The 18,312-nt window shown below is 41.1% G+C and overlaps 3 protein-coding genes across 3 annotated transcripts; 2 read left to right on the top strand and 1 right to left on the bottom strand.

The window, feature by feature from the left end:
• Positions 1 to 3,830: 3,830 nt before the first annotated feature.
• Positions 3,831 to 5,943, bottom strand: LOC114791826 (non-histone chromosomal protein HMG-14A-like). Its single transcript, XM_028982287.1, has 6 exons — positions 5,744 to 5,943; positions 4,762 to 4,788; positions 4,623 to 4,652; positions 4,501 to 4,536; positions 4,288 to 4,392; positions 3,831 to 4,205 (listed from the first exon to the last, which is right to left on the bottom strand). The coding sequence occupies exons 1-6, from the start codon at positions 5,759 to 5,761 to the stop codon at positions 4,164 to 4,166; spliced, it is 258 nt and encodes an 85-aa protein (XP_028838120.1). The 5' UTR covers positions 5,762 to 5,943; the 3' UTR covers positions 3,831 to 4,163.
• Positions 5,944 to 6,232: 289 nt separating this feature from the next.
• Positions 6,233 to 8,672, top strand: LOC114791824 (tail-anchored protein insertion receptor WRB-like). The gene is made up of 5 exons (XM_028982284.1): positions 6,233 to 6,491; positions 6,688 to 6,853; positions 7,146 to 7,213; positions 7,944 to 8,058; positions 8,466 to 8,672. Exons 1-5 carry the CDS (start codon positions 6,402 to 6,404, stop codon positions 8,537 to 8,539), a joined length of 513 nt encoding a protein of 170 aa, XP_028838117.1. The 5' UTR covers positions 6,233 to 6,401; the 3' UTR covers positions 8,540 to 8,672.
• Positions 8,673 to 11,774: 3,102 nt separating this feature from the next.
• On the top strand, positions 11,775 to 17,960 carry LOC114792113 (immunoglobulin superfamily member 5-like). The gene is made up of 7 exons (XM_028982994.1): positions 11,775 to 11,817; positions 11,914 to 12,237; positions 15,915 to 16,205; positions 16,304 to 16,429; positions 16,507 to 16,531; positions 16,606 to 16,682; positions 17,620 to 17,960. Exons 1-7 carry the CDS (start codon positions 11,775 to 11,777, stop codon positions 17,958 to 17,960), a joined length of 1,227 nt encoding a protein of 408 aa, XP_028838827.1.
• The last annotated feature ends 352 nt before the right edge of the window (positions 17,961 to 18,312 follow it).

Consider the following 18,312-nt stretch of genomic DNA (forward strand, 5'->3'; position numbering starts at 1 on the left):
GCTCATGTGGTGGTGTTTTTTTTTTTTATATATATACATTACTCACAATAAGTTAGGGATATTGTGTGAGACGTTGTGTGGATGTCATACAGATGGTGTTTGTTTCGCTTCAGACATTTTTGGGATAGGGAGGCAACTGTATTGGGGTGATACACATTTTGTGTTTTCCATGTAATAGTCTCATTGTGTTCAGGTGTACCTTATATTGGGGCCAATACCAAGAGACAACCTTTCTCAATGTGGCATCAATTTCAACATTCTGTGGGTATAAAAAGATGGTATTGTCAGTAAGTCCATGAACACATGATGGGCGAGCAGCTGTGGCAGGCAGTCAGATGTTGCTCGGGAACTTGGTGTGTCTCAAAGTGTCCTCAGCAGACTTTCATCGAGACCCAGAACTACTGGTAGAGTTTATGACATACCCAGGAGTGGAGCCCCATGAGTGACAGACCGCAATGATGACCAGTACCTAAGGACCTCTGCACCCAGACAACGTTATGCAACTGCAGACATGGTTACGAGATGCGAGGGGTACTAAGGTTTCCAGCAAACCATTCGCAACCGACTCCACAGCCGTTGCAGGTGACTCCACTGACACCAAGACACCACTGTGAATGTTTGCAGTGGGCATGAGACCGTGTGACCTTGACAATGCAGCAGTGGTCTACCGTTGGGTGTCAGATCACCTTGCACAGAAATGGTGGTCCTCAGTGAGAAGGAGAGGTGAGCATTACGTTGAGGTCAACATGGCCCCCTGGGGTTTGCTTTGGTGGAGGAGGTGCAACAGTCTGGGCAGGCATCACTAGTCAGCGCAAAACAGATTTGGTTATCGTACATGGCTCAGTCACTGCACGTTCTTACCTCAAGAGACACCATATAACCCATCATCATCCCCCAATTTTGCCTGCACACCCCCAACTTTCTGTTCATGGCTGATAATGTTCCACCACATCATGGCATAATTGTCACAGCTCGACTTCAGGATGTTGGAGTGCCTCACATGGTGTGGCTATCAATGTCCCCTGACCTGAACCCCATAGAACAAGTCTAGTACCAGTTGAAGCAGAGACGGGATTATCATACCCCACCCCCACGTGACCTGGCAGAACTGCATGTAGCACTTGTGAAAGAGTGGAACGCATTGCCTCAGAACAACATCATGAGACGTCGCTGTCAAGTTGTCATTGCGGCAAATGGTGGAAACACCCACAACTGACATTGTCAGTTTTTGTTATTTGGGGCTATCCCTGTTATTGTTCAAAATTTGGGGGTAATAAATATTAAATATTATATGTATATATATTAAGGTGTATTTAGCTTGGTCTTGGTGGGAGGTTCTGATTCTGAGGACTGTCAAAATTTTAAATGGGTCTAAGATGGATTGCATCAGGAAGGACATCGGCGTAAAGCTCTTTCCAGATCAATGCTGTGGACAGCCAGACCAGATGATCTACTGTGGAGACTCACAATGTGAAAGCAAATCAAGGGATTGTGTCTATTTATGGTGGTAGTAGCTCAAAGTCCCAGGTTCAAACCCCAGTTACTACCATTGTGTCCCTGAGCAAGACATTTAACCCTGAGTGTCTCCAGGGGGACTGTTTCTGTAACTACTGATTGAAAGGCACTCTGGATCAGGGCGTCTGATAAATGCCATAAATATACCACTGTGCAGCTTTAAGAAAGCCACTGGCCAGTGAGAATTACTGGGGAGCACAAAGATTGGACATTGGACCCATGTAAATGTGATTCAGATTCACTCTTTTCCCGAGTGATGGTGCATCAGGGTAATAGCATCAGTTCCTATAATACACGCCTGTGGGGCAGTGCTGTGATCTGGAGTTTCTGCAGTTAGTCAGGTCGAGGTTCACGATGTTATGGGGTCAGATGACTACAGCTGAGGCTACTGAACGTCCAGGTCATTCCACTAGTGAATTTCTTTTTCCCTGATGGCACGGGCATACCCCAAGATGGCAATGCAGGAATTCAAATAGTGAAATAGTGGTTCAGGGAGCATAATTCACACATGGACCAGCCACTACATAATCCAGACCTGAAACCCACTGAGCGTCTTTGGGATTTGCTGCACAATGGTGCATCATCGCAACAAGCTCTTTAAAAATACATGCAACTCTGGATGAAAATCAATTTTGTGACATTGCAGAAACCTAGAAGAGTAGTTTTTTGACAGGCAGTGTATTTCTTCTAGTCACTGCGCTGCTAGTATTATTATTATTTCTTATTATTTATTTGTGCAGCTCTCCATAATGCTTTTGCACCCAACTGGGGTAGTCGTGGCCTAGTGGTTAAGAAAGCAGTCCTGTAATCAGAAGGTTGCCGGTTAGAATATCCCGCCCGCCGAGGTGCCACTGAGCAAAGCACTGTCCCCACACACTGCTCCCCGGGCGCCTGTCATGGCTGCCCACTGCTCACTCAGGGTGATGGGTTAAATGCAGAGGACAAATTTCCCTGTGCACCATGTGCTGTGTATCACAACTGACAATAACGTCACTTTAACTCTCACTCTGCACATACTCTGTATATATTTACACATTTTATTCTGTACATGTGACATTTAGAACCTTATTTCAATATTGTAAGCACATATTCATGATCTACAGTGCACATTTCTCTGATTTTAAAAACTTTTTAATAAATTTGCCAAACCTCAAGAAAAGTTTTTTTCATTATGGGGTTGTGTTGGTAGAAATCTGAGTAAAAATGCATTTAATCAATTTTGGAATAAGGCTGCAACAAATGTTATGTGCTCTGAATAATTTCTAGTTATATATTTGCATGATTGATGCTCATCACTGACAGGTAATAATAAAGGTAGAGAGAACTGTTACAGTGCCTCCATGTAAATGATTAGGCAATTAGAGACCACCAGAACCTAATTAAACTTAATATTAACTGAAACCGTTTGAACGTCAGACCTCCAGGAGCAGGAATGAGGACCAGTACAAATAAAACCAGTTCTATTTTGTCACATTGTGTTTTGTTATATTTGTGCACATTATTCTATATTAATTGGATGCTGACAAATCCATGTATTAAAAGTTTTGCAACTTTGCCCTTAATATGCACAACATAATTATAACAGAGCATTAAAACCATTTTTATTGGTGTATTTTTTTTTATCAATTATTACAGAGACATATCTACTAAACCAAGAAACAAAAACTGTACATTTGTACTTTGATACCTATAACTGACATGAATATTGCTACTGCTGGTGCTTAACAGCTCAAGTGAATTTGACAAGCTTTAAATGCCAAGAATGTCTCTAAAAGCCTATTTCATTCAGGCTGTTTTATGGCCAAAGCCACTGCTGCCCAGTGGCATTCGTTCCCCAAATAGCCAAATTGAAACAGACCAAAAATCTCCTTTAAAGTTAAAGCAAAACAAACGGTACGTTTCTTACGGTTACGCAATCATTAGCTTTGCTAAGAACATAGATATTAAATTTTTTTTATCATCCATGTACCATTACACACACTGCATACAGAACGTTGGGATTCCTCTTCACAGCAGCTATACAAATATTGCAATGCTATCACAGAACCAAAAAAAAGGAAAAAAAAAAAAAAGAAAAAAAAAAAAAAAGAGAAAACAATATACGCAATGCACAGGCCAAATGGAAATAATTTCAGCACTATCAGACAGATTAAGTATGCAGAGTATTTAAGCAAACTGCATGAGTACAAGAATTAACAAAGGAATAACAAGGAACACAGTTTACGAACAAACATTCTAGTTCATCTGCCCCGCCTCCCCCCCCCCCTATTATAAACAATAAACCGTGAGCCACACCCCCCTCCCGCCCTCCTCACATTACTCGATGTATACGACGTCCCTCATTTCACCACCGGAATGTTCGTCTCCAGATTTTCACTGTAAACAACAGACTAGCAAGGTCTTATGCTGCAACCTGTCCCTCTCCACCCCCCTCGATGAAATAAAGAAATTTTAAATGACCATGACAACCGTGGATGTAAAAACGTGGGATGTGATGAAATCCCTTTTAAAACATTTCCCCCATAAAAAATGTATTCTACAGTCAAACTACTAAAAACCTGTATTTAGAAAATAGTTGATAAAAATATTCCCCTGAATTGTACAAGAAAAGAGGTACAGGGAGTACTGTTTAAAGACGCAGAGCGATGTTATTTGGCCTCATCTTTGTCGGTATCTTCTGCAGCAGGCGCCTGGAAATAAGTAATAAGTGAAGAAGATTATTACACATCTTTTAATGAAATGAAACCACTCAGACTGTGGATTGTTCCCCACCTCATCAGCTTTGGCTTCGCCATTCTCAGCAAGGACCTCTTCCTTCTTCTCCTCTGCCTTGGCCTTTTCTGGCTCCTTAGTCTTCTTGGCTTTAGCAGGCGCCTTCTGCAAATAAGCAAACCATCCAAATTCAGCAAATTATACAATTACGTTTTATTGCCACATATATGTACATATGTATAATTGAAAACAGTTAATTTCCAACATTTTTACCTTTGCCTTGGGCTCCGCTTTTGGAGGAGCAGGTTTCTGTAAATATATGAGAAATTTTAAGTCAGAATTTTATGCCTGTGATTACTAATTGTACTGAATTAGTTAAAAAATCTGAAACTTACATTTACCAATCTATCTGACCGTCTCTTGGGCTGGGATCACAAAAAGACACACACACACAAAAAAAAATCAGAATTCGGCACTCAAATACCATCCACAGTAATTAATATTATTATTATTGATAAAATGTAATCAACTCACTGCATTTACTTCAGTATCGTTGTTTGCCTAGAGTGGGAGAATTGTGAATATATATTTAAACAGTGCACGCACAAATACATTTAATGTGCAAAATCTAGAATTGAAACGCGTATTTAAATTTCCCATTATGCGTCACGTGAACAAACAGCCCCGCCCCGCCCGCTCCTCTTCCACGCATTCCCGCCATTTATTCGAACCTCCGGCGTCGGCGCAGCGCGCTTTTAATGGCCAGCGGATCGGGAGAATATGCCAGAAGCCCCAGCAACACCAGCGGCGCTGTGGTGTCGTCGCATCGCCATTCCACAACGCGCCAGTGTCGCCGTGCAGGCGCGCGTCGGCTCGGGGGCTTATAATGGCGTTAACGCGACACATTTCACCCACACCGAGCCGCCACGGGGGGATAAGCTCGCGGAATTATTTATATTCGTCACGCAGTCGTCATCGGGAAGACGGCAAAGAGCAGCCATAGCGCAAGATGTCCTAACGCAAATCCACACCGTGGATTTACGTGCACGTCGTGAAAAAAACCATTACGTACACAATTATTATTATTTTTAAAAATTTATTCTCAATTATTTCTTTTATTCCACTGCACGAACGCGGGGCATTTTGCAGAAAGAGTTCCTAATCCCGAGCGCGCAGTTACACCCCCTTTGTTTGGACGCGTAAATGTTGATCTCGGAGGAGCGCGTCCAAAAACAACCGCAGCGCCAAAGCCCGCCGATATTTCCCCGAAATGTCGGGATTTTGGCGCGCCGTGGCTCGCCGATCGTCACGAAGCCGCCACTTCCCAAATCAAAACAGACGGGCAGCTGAAAAAGTCCTGCCTGCACATGTCCGCACGACGACGCTGAACTGCACTTTCCTGCACGACGGCCATTCACATTTCGATGCACGATCAAAAAAAGGTCCCGCGCACGCTGTTTTTCCTTCAATTTTAAATCAATTATCTAAAGGCCCGTTTAGCGTTTAATCCACTTACTTTGCTCCTTTTAGGCATGGTTCTCGCGTGCAGTTCTTTGCGGACAGAGAGAAAACAACCGAGAGCGAAAGCTTCGAAAACAGGTTCGCTGTACTGTAATGTTCAGTAAGAAATTCACCCAGTAGGCTGTGTCAGGATAGGAAGACGTTAATGTCCCACCGAAACAAAAACTAGCTCAAACCGGATTGGATTCTCCCCCTCCTTCCCCGTTCAAATCGCCATGGCAGCGCGCTGACGGGCGGCCTGCCGCCCGCCTCCCGCCTCCGCCCATTGGCCGCCCGCCCGTCTCCCGCCGCCGCCCATTGGCCGCCCGCCCGCCTGCATCCCGCCTCCCGACGCCGCCCATTGGCCACCGGATCCGGCGACACATTTTTAAATCATAGCAAGAGCCGTTTGGGGTGCTTTTACACGCCCATCACTCTTTTGTTTTTTAACATATGTCTCGGTCTTCGTTGTAAATATTGAAATGGAGGAAACACTGTAATAAGCACGTAGGCATCCTACAAACACGTAGAAATAAAATAAAATTCAAACCAAATATTACACAGCCCGTCCTTGTGTTCTAATGGCGGCTCGTGTATTTTGATTAGAAAGGATTAGCCTTTCCCGGCGTGTAACAATGGCACGGCGCGGCTAGGCTAACGTTAGCGCGGGGAAAATGGCGACCGGCTGCGTGTGGCTGCTGGTGTTGGGATTTGTCGTGTTGTGCAACCTCGTGAAGACGCTGCTGCCGAGCATCTCGTCACACGTGAGTGGCCCGCAACGTCGCTTTTATTCGGCGCCGTCCCTCTATCTTTAGAACCCTCGCGTGTGTGGCTGTGTTAATAAGCGCGCCTTCCAGCCGCCACATGACAATATAAATGAAAAAAAGGCGATCATCCGAATCATGTGCAGGGCGCTGAGAGTGGCTGTGAAGTAATCTGCCGCCAACTTGTCTTTTAAAGCTCGCGAAGGTTTTCCAGAACGACGCGGACTGTGAAGCCGAGATGCGAGCGGCCGTTCAGGACATGCGGAAGCAGCTCTCCGCCATCAGCATGATGGACGAGTTCGCCAGATACGCCAGGCTGGAGCGGAAGATCAGCAAGACCACGGACAGGCTGAAGACGTATGGTGAGAAGTTGCGAGGTGCTACAGGGCGGCAGTAGTCTAGTGGAGGTTCAAACCCCATTTACTTAACCCCAGGGTGTCCCCAGGGAGACTGTCCCTGTCACTGCTGAATATAAAGGCGTCTGATGAATGTTTTTTGGACACCACAACACGAACAAGATTTGCGCCAAAAAATATTACCAATGGAAACTTTCTGTAACAATATATAGTACATCACTGAGCAGATAAAGATAAAACCACCTGAATAAAAAATAAAGCAGTAACTTATTATTTTTTTTTTATCATTTTTTTCTAGTCAAAACCAGAACAGCACAGCAGGCCAAAGTGAAGTGGGTGGTAAATATCACCTACTACGTTTTGCAGGTAAGACTGAATTTTGTTTTTTATTTAATTGATTTGTATTTGAAGGTGAAGCAGGTGAACCTGATATTATTAAAGAAGCAAATGAACAAATGGCAAAAAAAGCATAATGTATAATAATTAAGCAACTGTGTGTGTGAATTTTCCTCTGGGATTAATAAAGTATATATCTATCTATATTGTGTGTCTAGCCATTGTACAACAAACGCAAAGAAGAAATCCCATCAACTGTACCCGAAAGTGAAACTTTTTTCATTGCAAGACAACATTGCAGATATAAGTGACTAGCAGTTGAAGTTTTCTTGTTTGGGGAGACATGATGTTGTATACTGTATATACTGTAACACAGTACATACACTGGTAGTGTAACTGACGGAATGTGAAAGTTCATGCTTTTCATGTACATCCAAATAACACTACATTCGCTATATCCTTACCAGTCATTTTTGAATATAACCTTTATGAAAATATATTTTAATAATCCACCCAATACCTTTACAGAGTAAATGTTAATAATGTAATAAGCTCACAATTGATGTCTTGTTTAACGGTTTTATCCTTTGTGTGGTTGTGTGCTCCTACAGACTGTACAATATTGAAAACCATTTTTTTTTTTGTTTTAGTTAATTGATTGTGCATGACTGGTATTTTTTTTTTAGATGGACTTTGTTAAATGGTATTCTGATAAGTCATTTCTGCAAGAGGAATCACCCTGGTGCCCTTTATGTTGCAGGCTGTGCTGATGATCTCTCTAATTTGGAAGTATTATGCTGACCCAGTGACAGTTCTGCCCAGTAAGTGGATTTCTCCTCTGGAGCGGATGGTGGCTTTCCCATCTGGAGTCGTCGGTAAGCCCTGATAACATTGACTGGGACTACGTACACGTGTTTCCATCTTTACACACATTTAGGGCTAATGCCTGTAGGATAGTAGTGTTTGTCACATGAGAGCTACCCTTGGAAATGAATATTGTGTAAACCAATGAAAATGCAGTTAGTAAATTCTTGCTATAAAAACAGGGATATTGACATGTAGAAATACCATAATTTTTTTAAAGGAACATTTTGAATATTCAGAGAAATGTGAATCTTGTGGTTGTTTATTTTTGGGCATTATATATTTTTTATGGTATAGGTTTGGTGTGAGTGTGCCATTCATTAAAAAGTGCTGACATGACTGACACATGATCAGTGTTTGATTGTTTGTGTTCATTTTTCTGTTAACCTTTTGTTTTTGCAACTTTTTTTTTTTTTAGGTGGAGTTGGAATCACATGCTGGCTTGTAGTTTGTAATAAAGTTGTACCAATTTTCTTGCATGTTCTTAGTTAGTTTTTTTTTATATAATTTATTTCTTGGTGGTTTTGTAATTAAGTGTCTAATTAATAATAAAAATATTGTGTCTTATGTTACATGTTTGCAGTGGATGTAAATATTATTTAATAAAATTACATGGTAAAATTTGTTTCCTATTTACTTCTGAATAATTTATTTTTAAAATAAAGTTTTAATCACAAGTTTACAGTGTTCTTGAACAAGATGATGCTCCAAATGCATTAATAATCTGAAAACTGCTTTGTATACAGACTGACTATACAGGATATTTGCCACACGGTGGCGCTAGAGGACTGCTGCTATAATTCCTTGCTAACACTTTGAGATGAGAATTTAGGACAATAGCACAAAGATGTGAAAACATCTTTAATTCATCTTAATAGGGATGGATGTGTAACTGTGGTTCGAGCAGGCTAGCAGGTCAGTTCAGATTAATAAAATAAGATCCAGATCTGAGTATATAAACGGACCTGATTTAGCCTGAAATTATGGAAACGTGTCCCATTCTAATAAACATTAGATCAATGCAGTTGAAAATGTCAGAAAGGTGTCACTGCAGTGTAACTTCACATAATTGATTAGCCCAGCGAGGGCCTCAAAATTACTTCATGAATCAGTGCTCGGCTCTATCTCTTTGTTAATGAGAGCGCTGTCTCGCTTATAATTAAAAGTGAGTACAATGGAGGCAGTGGAGAATGTCTCATATGTTGTGACAGTTGCTTGTAAGAGTCAGTGGAGTACTAAATCGTGTTGACATAGAACATCTCTTACAACAGGACATAAAGGATGACATTATGATTTAACTAGACTGCGATGTTGTAGCAAAATATGAGAGGTTTGTATTTATTTAACATCTCCGCATCTTGCATGTCTTATCACGTTCTCAATGATTGTTGTCTATGAATTATTTAAAGCCTATGGCTAGCCAAACAGGAAGAAGTACATGCTTTGAAACATGAACACTCAACAACAGCGCCCTCAGTTGGAGACAGTAGAAACCTCCATTTTAGAAAGAGTATTTATTACCTCATGAGGAGGGAATCAAATTCATGATTTAACAGTGAGTAATATACCGAAGACACATTCAGAAGTTATTTTCCCTCTAAAGAAAATGTTGAGGTTTAAGTTCCCAGTCAGAAATATTTTGAGATTTTACAACAAATTGTTGAAAAAAAAAAAAGGAGATGCTTTAGTAAGTCTTATCTTTAATGAAAAGCACAGATTGAGTAACAACACACAGCTGCTTTGAAACAGTTGCTCCAGTCCTTTTGACACCCATGGGCCTCCCACAGAGCATCATAAAGTCCATCTTCTCACTTCGCTCTCTGTCTCCATCAGACTGCTAACACATCAGATGGACGCTGCTGATCAGGGCTGCTCAGTGAATGTTGTGTCAGAGTTTCATGTTTGTCCTGTGTTACTATGATTCCTGGTTGTTTTTAACCTGTGTCTGCCTGTATAAAGCTTCCCTGTTCATTTCTGTTCGTATTCGAGTCATTGTTTTGTGATGTTTTCCCTGTCGTGGGTTATAAATCTTGTGACATTGTGCGTATGCGTCCTCCTTCCTCGACATGTTTGGGCACTGTGACAATAATATATCTGTGTATGGATAGCATATAAAGAATATAATATAATATAATAATAATAGTTGAGATAGTGATATGATAGTATGATGATAATAATAATTATAACAACAATAATAATAATACAGAAACACAGTGTCAGGTGGTTAGAGATTAAAATTACTTGTACTTGCAAAAAATAGTGGAGTTCTGTGGATGATTTAAGGTTTCAGATGTGTTTGAGGTGATGTGGATGATCTTGGTGAGCAGCGTGGTATTGAGGAGCCAGACAGCTTGACGGTAAAAGCTGTCCCTCAACCTGGCAAGGCAAACAAGGATCTTTCATCCAACATGTTCATTACTAAAAAAAATCATTAATCTGTTATATATACACAGAAATGTTTTCTGTCAGATGCCTGTCTTGACCCAACCATTCCCATTGACTTGGGCTTGGGACCGGCACCAAGAAATACACTGTCACCAGTATATTCCCTCAAATTAAATAGATATATATGTTTTTGACTTTGGTTTAAATGAATGGTATTTGAACACACTACACACGTGTACTATGGAAAAATACATTACATGAATGTCATGAAATGTTAATACAGACAGATGGGTCTTGAGGCCATGGCCCCATGAAGTAATCTTGGTGCTAGACAGTCCACCTTAGTTGACACAAGTAACAGCACTACACAGCCTCCAGCAATAGCCCTGAAGCATACCAGCCAATGTACAAAGGCGGGGTCAGAGCGTCTCACACACGATTTGCAGATAAGATGAACTCCATTGTGGTGGACTTTGGTCTGCCTGTGCAGTGAGAGGGTGGAGTTTGTGTTTCTCTTGTTCAGTTTCAACCAGGACCAAAGAGATGTTATGGAACAATAGTAACAATAGAGGAACAATGTAAAACGCCATACTGGTAAGAGATCGATTAGCTTAACTGTTACGCATGACTACAGCAGGGCTTATTACAGTGTTACACCATATGCTTTTTATTACAAATTAGGATGAATGTTTATCAGAACTGTATGTTTTACAGTGTTGTACTGGAAAAACGTCTAAATGACAGTATGAATACATAAAATGCATTATGTAAAACAAGGTACACTGTGAAAATGAAACTGAAAATGTTCAAATCTCATTGACTTGAGTAGATTGAGTAGATGCAAAATTATTGTAAACAATAAAAAGTGGGAAAAAATGTAACCAAATTGGCAGGTAATTTTGCTTGATTTTAGTATCTCTGTCCTCGCAAAGACTTACTACTGAGAACTAAATTATCATTGTGAAACATACAAATCTAGTCCATTCAGATGGTCTTAACATAAAAATAATAATAATTATTATTTGTGTGGTACATTGAAGCTATGAAGCTGACTTATTAGAAATTAAAATTAGGAACTGAATTGTACAGAAAGCTTTACAATTTTATTTTGTAGTCTGTACTGTATTTAAGTCTTAGTTTTAGTTTAAAATTCCTGTTGAAAATTCCTGTGTGTGGTTACAATACTTGTGTGTGTGTGTGTCTATACACACACACCACACACACTGTTGTATTGACAATAAATTTCTCTTAAATTTTAGATTACTTTTGTGTGTGTGTGTGTGTGTGTTATTCCAGAAATGAAGCGTTTCGATTTATGATCAGAATTTGGATATGGTGCAACATGAATTTCACTTTCATAACTCAATTATTATGGATATTGGGAGGTGAGTGTTCTTTAATTTGAACTACGAAAAATAACCTGACATTTTTGTGTTTTTACAATTGACCTCAATTAATTTTTGCTGATCTCCCCCATCCAGTTGTCTTCATATCAGCACTGGCTGATGTGCACTTAGATCCTCTGAACAATCCTGTTTTGCTTGGTTCAAATGCTCAATTTAACTGCAGTGTCACAGAAAACTGGTTGATTATGGCCTGGCTGCTCAATGGCGAAGTCGTCCTCACCATATCCATCAAACACGGTGTCTTCGAGAACGTTGATAGGTTCTCAGCAGCAAATTACACCACAGATGAAAGCTACAAGTGGGCGTTAACCATTAAGAACACAAGCAGAACAGACAGTGGCGAGGTCACATGTGATGTCCAGAATGTACAGAGGTTAACAGCCACTCTCTCTATACAAGGTGGGTCCATGTGAAATCAATGTGAATTTGTTTACGTCTAATGTTCATCTGGTCTTTCAGATAAGATGAAACGAACCTTTATTGCCATTGTCACTTCTCAAGGAACAATGAAATTTAAGGTGCAGTCGACTCAATGTGAGGCATATAGAAATAACAAACCAATAAAATAGTAGTAATAAAAAAACATAATATATCCAAATTACCCTGGTAAAAATAATTTAACTACAAATACTATACAAAAATACAAATTGCACTGGATTTTACAGTTGATTGTACGTTGTGATATTGCACATTACTGCGCATAGTGAGGTGGTGTTGCACATTTTATTGAGATATAGCACATTTATGGATAGTAGTTTGGATTGAAAAGCTGTAATGAGTCCTGTGAAATATCTATTGCATTTTCGTGGCATCGTGGCATTGTTCCAGGGTGGAGAAGGGGCAGTCAATTGTTTTCTCCACTGACCTAATGACCTTCCTTTCTGAGGAAGTGCAGCTGCTGTACTACACACACAGTCCGTACATAAGTGCACTGTGGTAAAAGGCGAGAAGCAGATTCTCAGGGAGCTGTTTTTTTCTGAGACTTCCCAGAAAGTATGCACCTTCTTCAGCAGCTCCTTGGTGTTGGTGCTCCAGGTCAAGTTATCCTCCTGCTCAATGCCCAGGAACCTGAACACAGTGATGTCACTTTATTTTTTCTGTAGTCAACAACAAGCTCCTGCATTTTTGTGGTGTTTAGGATCAGGTTGTTGAGTCTGCACCACTCCGTTCAACAACCGTTCAACCTCCTCCCTGTGTGCCAGCTCACCTTCTTTGCCCTGAGACCAACCACTGTCATGTCATCCAAGAATTTGATGATCTTGTTGCTGTGGTGTGAGGGGACACAGTCATTCGTGTATAGAGTATAGAGGAGCAGGCTGAGCATGCCCCCCTGCGGTATCCCTGTGCTGAGGCTGAGAGCAGTGGAGGTATGGGAATCCAGCCTGACCCTCTGGAAGTGACCTGATAAAGTCCAGTAACCATCTGCAGGTGCGTGATGGAAGTCCCAGATCTGCCAATTTGGATACCAGTCGTTGTGGGAGGATGGTATTGAATGCCATGCTTAGCGTAGCTCCCCCGCTGCTCCAGGTGGGTAAGGGCCATGGAGGGCTGTAGCCACAGCATCCTCAGCTGATCTCTTTGCTTTATGGATTCAGGTCTGCCTGCAGGCATATGACTCCGCACCAGTTTCTCAAAGCACTTCATGATGACACGTGTGAGTGCCACTGGGCAGTAGTCATTCAGACTGTTTGGGGTGGATTGTTTTGGCAGTGGAACAATGAACAATGACTTGGTGAAAGTCAAATTCTGCTGAAGATTCGAGTCAGTTGATCTGCACAGTCTTTCAGCACTCGTCCAGACACACAGTTGGGTCATGCAGTCTTCCTTGGGTTCACCTTCCTCAGCTCCAACCTTTCTCCTCCACCCTTATAGTGTGGCTGTTGTTGATGTCGCCTGAGGGCATTCAGCTCCTCTGCCAGAGAAGTGTTGCCCATGGTGGCTGAGGAGTTGAGGATTTGTAGCTGGTAATATGCTAATTAAAGTGAAGTGAAGTGATTGTCTGGGACACTTGACTGGACACCCTGCCCAGTGTTGTTGCTCCTCAGGTGGTCCTCTATCCTCCTGTTGTACACTGTCTTAGCCTCTCGGATGCCTCTCTTCAGATTGGCTCTGGCTGCATATTTATTTAACTGCTAATCAGTGCTTTCTGTGATTTCTGTGGCCAAGAGTATCAGATAATACAAGGAATTGCATAGATTCTCAGATATTGTTCAGAAAATGTAGCAGGGAGGTCACTTTTTTCTCTTATTCTTATCATAATATTGCTGGAGTGTTCTGTATCATATCACAGTTAGTACTGGCCTGGCATTTGGATTGGCTGAAGGAAATCATTATGCCACACAAATGCATTCTTTAAATGTAATTTTTGCCTTTCATGCACTTTATAGTTTTTTTCTACTATTAAAGATGTCTTGCACTCCATCTGTTCTCTCATTTACTCGCTGTAATTAACTATTATAGACCAGTGGCTTTAACTTCTGTCATCTTAATTTAGAGGGGAGAGTTCAATTTATTCATTTTAGTTCTGCATTTAACAACCTCATCACAGTGAAGCTGCTAAGTTATGCCTGTCAAGTGCAAATGGATCCTTGCCTTTTACATTAACACCACAACCACCTCTTAAACCAATGTCCACCAGCATGGGTGCTGTCTCTCCTCCTATATTATTTTTATATGATTGAACCGTGGCACTACCTGACACTCATGGACACTTCAGTGGCACCTTAACTGGGATTTGAGCATTCCAGTTACAAATTGCCACTGCCACTGCCAATTTTACAATGATTCTTATTATTTAGGCAGCTCAAGAAGTTCAAGGTGTCTAAGGCTGGGATAATCCTGCAAACACCTTTTTCAGTCCCCTATTATCAAGCAAAAGGCTAAAAAAACAAAAGTCTGAAACCACTTCAAGCAGTGCAATGCCTGCTCATCATCTGCTCTCTATTCTAAATTACTTATTAATATATTGCTGTTCATTTAAGGTTTTTTTAAATCAAGTCTGGACCCAGAAATCCGTACCTCACTAAGAAGGGTGTAGCTTCCTTTTCAAATGGGACTCTCTCTGCCAGAAGACAATTGACTATTTCCACAAGGCAAATGGCGAAACAAATGTCTTCTAATAGAAAACAAAAAGACATGTAATTACCAATTTACAATTTTTTATCTACCTAATAACTAGTATTAACTATTTGTTACTCATAACTGGAAGGTTGAGGGTTCAAATTCCGAATTGCCAATGACCCACTGAGGTCCCATTGAGCAAGGTCCTGTCCCCACACACTGCTGCCCAGGCACCCTTCATGGCTGCCCACTGCTCAGCAAGGGTGATGGCTAAATGCAGAGTGCTGTGCTATTCTGTAAATTTCAATGACAATCATTTGACACCAACTTGAAAGTTTTTGAAAGAATACATTTCAACTACTAAACAAATCTGCTACTAATCATATCATACTCCAGTCATGGCCAAATAAGGATATTTAATTTAGCTGAGTTGAGTATTAGCTTCACTTTCCACCTTCCTTTTTGGCTGCTGCCTTTAGGGGTCACCACAGCGCATCAGCTGTTCTGGCTGTCTGCACCATTGACCTGGCAAAAGTTTTACACTGGATGTCCCCAGTGGTTGGGTTTATTTCTGGGTTTAACTTCCCTGAAATTGTTATGAGACCAGAATTACTGATTTCAGACAACTTAATTTACATGTCCACCCCCTCTCCCACCCGCAAACTCATAAAACAATTTAGAATACGACATGTGCTGTGATTCAAAATTGTGTTGCACAAGCCTTCAGCGTGCAGTGCTGCACCTTGCACCAGGTCTAAAACAGAGCCAATAATCTACTGTCCTTGTGAGAACCCTGCTGCCATTTGTACGTTTTTCTTCTGGTACACGTCTAGGAGGAACTCTCCATTAGTCTGTCTACTTTGACACATCTAGGTGTTCAGATTTGGTGTGGCTAGTCTATACTGTTCAGGTCTTGCATGCATACTGGAGAGTGTGAGTCTATATGAAATATCATGATTCTTCGGCAGACAAAACACTGATGCAGGTATACAATAAGACTGGATCTTCTTTTCCAGAGGTTGGGACAGTAGACATTGCAGGTGGCAACGTCACAGTGAGGCAAGGTGAAGAGGCCACATTTGTCTGTTCAGCCACTGGGTGGTTTCCTGAGCCGGACTTCCACTGGAGAGTTAATGGAGCAGCAGAAGACAGCAAGAACATAAACACCACTGTTGAGGCTGTGGGAGACGTGTTCAACTCCACCAGTGTTCTGAAAATACCAGCAGTCCACAGCGGTCCAGTTGAGTGCCTGGTTAAAGTTCCTGCCCTTTACACACCGCAAATTAGCGTGGCTTATTTAACAGTGGGTGAGAATTTCCTAATTTCTTTTTTACGGATTTCTTAAAAATAAGGCACATCTGACCTTTATTACAGAGAAAAATAACAAAATGTTGTTTTGTTACAGATGCAAGTTCACAGCGTAGGGACCAAACTGTGCTGATCGCAGTCACCGTCTCTTTTAGTTTAGCTGCTCTGTTGGCACTCCTCATCATCCTCATTATCTTTTGTTGTAGAAGAAGAAAAGAAAAAAGTATGGCATGACAAACACACACTGAATTTGTTGGTTTGATATTTGGTTTGATATTTGATTGGTTTCACATTTTGCAGAGACCAGCTATGAAGAGGAAATTAGGTAGGAACATTTTCATATGTGATTTGGTAAAACTGTAATCATAACTCAACTGCTGCTGAATGACATGTATCCAGGAGAGCCAGGGAGATGAGTGACAAGAGTCCTGTGCCTGGGAAAGGGAATGATAATCCTGGGTTCATAACGGATGCCAGTAAGAACAGAACACCAATATCTAAAAAGCACATTTCATCTTTTATTCTTAATCTATTTATCAATTAATCTATTGAAATGTTTCTTTCATTATAGGTATCCACAGTCATCACAGTGACTCCAATAGGGATATGCATGAGGTACTACAGTTAATACATATCATAATGAGAGGAACAATGTTGGAATAATTGTCCATTCATAAGAGGGTACAGTAACTGTTGATTGATTTTGTTCTTTTGTTTTATGTGTCCTTAGATTCCAGATGTAAAAAATGTTTTTTATATACCTACGTCCAATACCCAAGGAAATGATTCACAGCCCATGAAACACAGACATGTGACTTATCTGTGAATTTTCTGTAATTTGTTTCTGCACACGGATGAGTTCATTTCGTACAGCTGTGTTACAAGTCACTGTATGTGATTTCATATTTGCAGCATTTCTTAGACGTCCTTATGTAGAGCACCCTACAATCAGTAGATACAGGGACAGTAACCCTGGAGACACTTGGAGTTAAGTGTCTTGCATAGGGAAACAGCGATAGTAAGCTGAGTTTGAATCTGTGAGCTTGTGATTGTCAGGTTCATAGATTTGTTGATTATGTGCAATAATATTTTAGTATTTTTTATTTTTTATATTTATGAAGTAGAATTGAAAGAATAAATCAAATGACAGCAGATGACCAGGCACCTGTTATTTGCTGAGCATTCTTCAAGCAGAAGCTCCGATATCATGTGGTCGACCTTTTGAACTTCCTCCTGCAGTGTGTCATCGAGTTCAAGATACAGTAACCCCTTATTGGCATTTTTCAAATCTCCATTGCGCTGTCCACACTCTGTAAAAGACATCATCCTGTTGCTTCTCTTGCAAAATGCAGTCATACATTTCTTGATGCTGTTGCCATCGTCCTGTTTCTCTGTCTCCTATCCTTTTTTCAGCCTCTCCTTTCTCATCAGTTGTGCTAAAAGCAAACACAAAACGTAGTTCGGAGCAAAGCAGAAATAATGTTTCATCTTTTAATAAAAAACTCCACAACAACGTCCTTCACGCCTCTGGATCTCTGACTCTACTCAGAATGCACAAAGATGATGTGAGGCATGGCTCTTCCACAAACAGGAGACCAGGAAAGCACCTGGTCCAGACAGTGTCTCCCAGTCCTGCCTCAAGACCTGTGCTGACCAGCTGGCTCAAGTTTTCACTCATGGACTGTAAGCACCAGCGCTCCTCAGGGATGTGTCATGTTACCACCGTTTTCCAAGACTGGCTACAGAACCACTAAATGGATTGGCCAGAAATCAATCAAGTGATCAACATTATTACCATTTTTTTTATAAATCATCAACTTGCTGGGAGTGTGTGAAGGTCAATGGGACCATAAAAGAATTACACAGATACAGGAGACAGTATGAATCTTTGTTGAAGATGAGGTAAATCACACTGGATTAGGGAATTGCCCCATGTAATGCATTTACATTTACAGCATTCATCAGATACCCTTATCCAGAGCGACTTACAATCAGTAGTTACAGGGACAGTCCCCCTGGTGCAACACAATGTTTGTAAGTGGGATTTGAACCTGGGACTTCTGGTTCATAGGCGAGTATAGTGGCCCACTAGGCCACTACCACCCT

This window comes from Denticeps clupeoides, chromosome 6, assembly GCF_900700375.1.
Source record: "Denticeps clupeoides chromosome 6, fDenClu1.1, whole genome shotgun sequence".
Lineage (NCBI taxonomy): Eukaryota > Metazoa > Chordata > Actinopteri > Clupeiformes > Denticipitidae > Denticeps > Denticeps clupeoides.

Coding starts and splice junctions, on each gene's coding strand:
- LOC114792113 (XM_028982994.1), top strand. CDS start 11,775: ATGAATTTCACTTTCATAACTCAATTATTATGGATATTGGGAG. Junction 16,430..16,506: donor TAGAAGAAGAAAAGAAAAAA/GTATGGCATGAC, acceptor CACATTTTGCAG/AGACCAGCTATGAAGAGGAA. Junction 16,683..17,619: donor TGGGTTCATAACGGATGCCA/GTAAGAACAGAA, acceptor TCCTTTTTTCAG/CCTCTCCTTTCTCATCAGTT.
- LOC114791826 (XM_028982287.1), bottom strand. Junction 4,653..4,761: donor ACGATACTGAAGTAAATGCA/GTGAGTTGATTA, acceptor TTGTGATCCCAG/CCCAAGAGACGGTCAGATAG. Junction 4,537..4,622: donor GGTCAGATAGATTGGTAAAT/GTAAGTTTCAGA, acceptor ATATATTTACAG/AAACCTGCTCCTCCAAAAGC.
- LOC114791824 (XM_028982284.1), top strand. CDS start 6,402: ATGGCGACCGGCTGCGTGTGGCTGCTGGTGTTGGGATTTGTCGTGTTG. Junction 6,492..6,687: donor TGCCGAGCATCTCGTCACAC/GTGAGTGGCCCG, acceptor TGTCTTTTAAAG/CTCGCGAAGGTTTTCCAGAA. Junction 7,214..7,943: donor TCACCTACTACGTTTTGCAG/GTAAGACTGAAT, acceptor TTTATGTTGCAG/GCTGTGCTGATGATCTCTCT.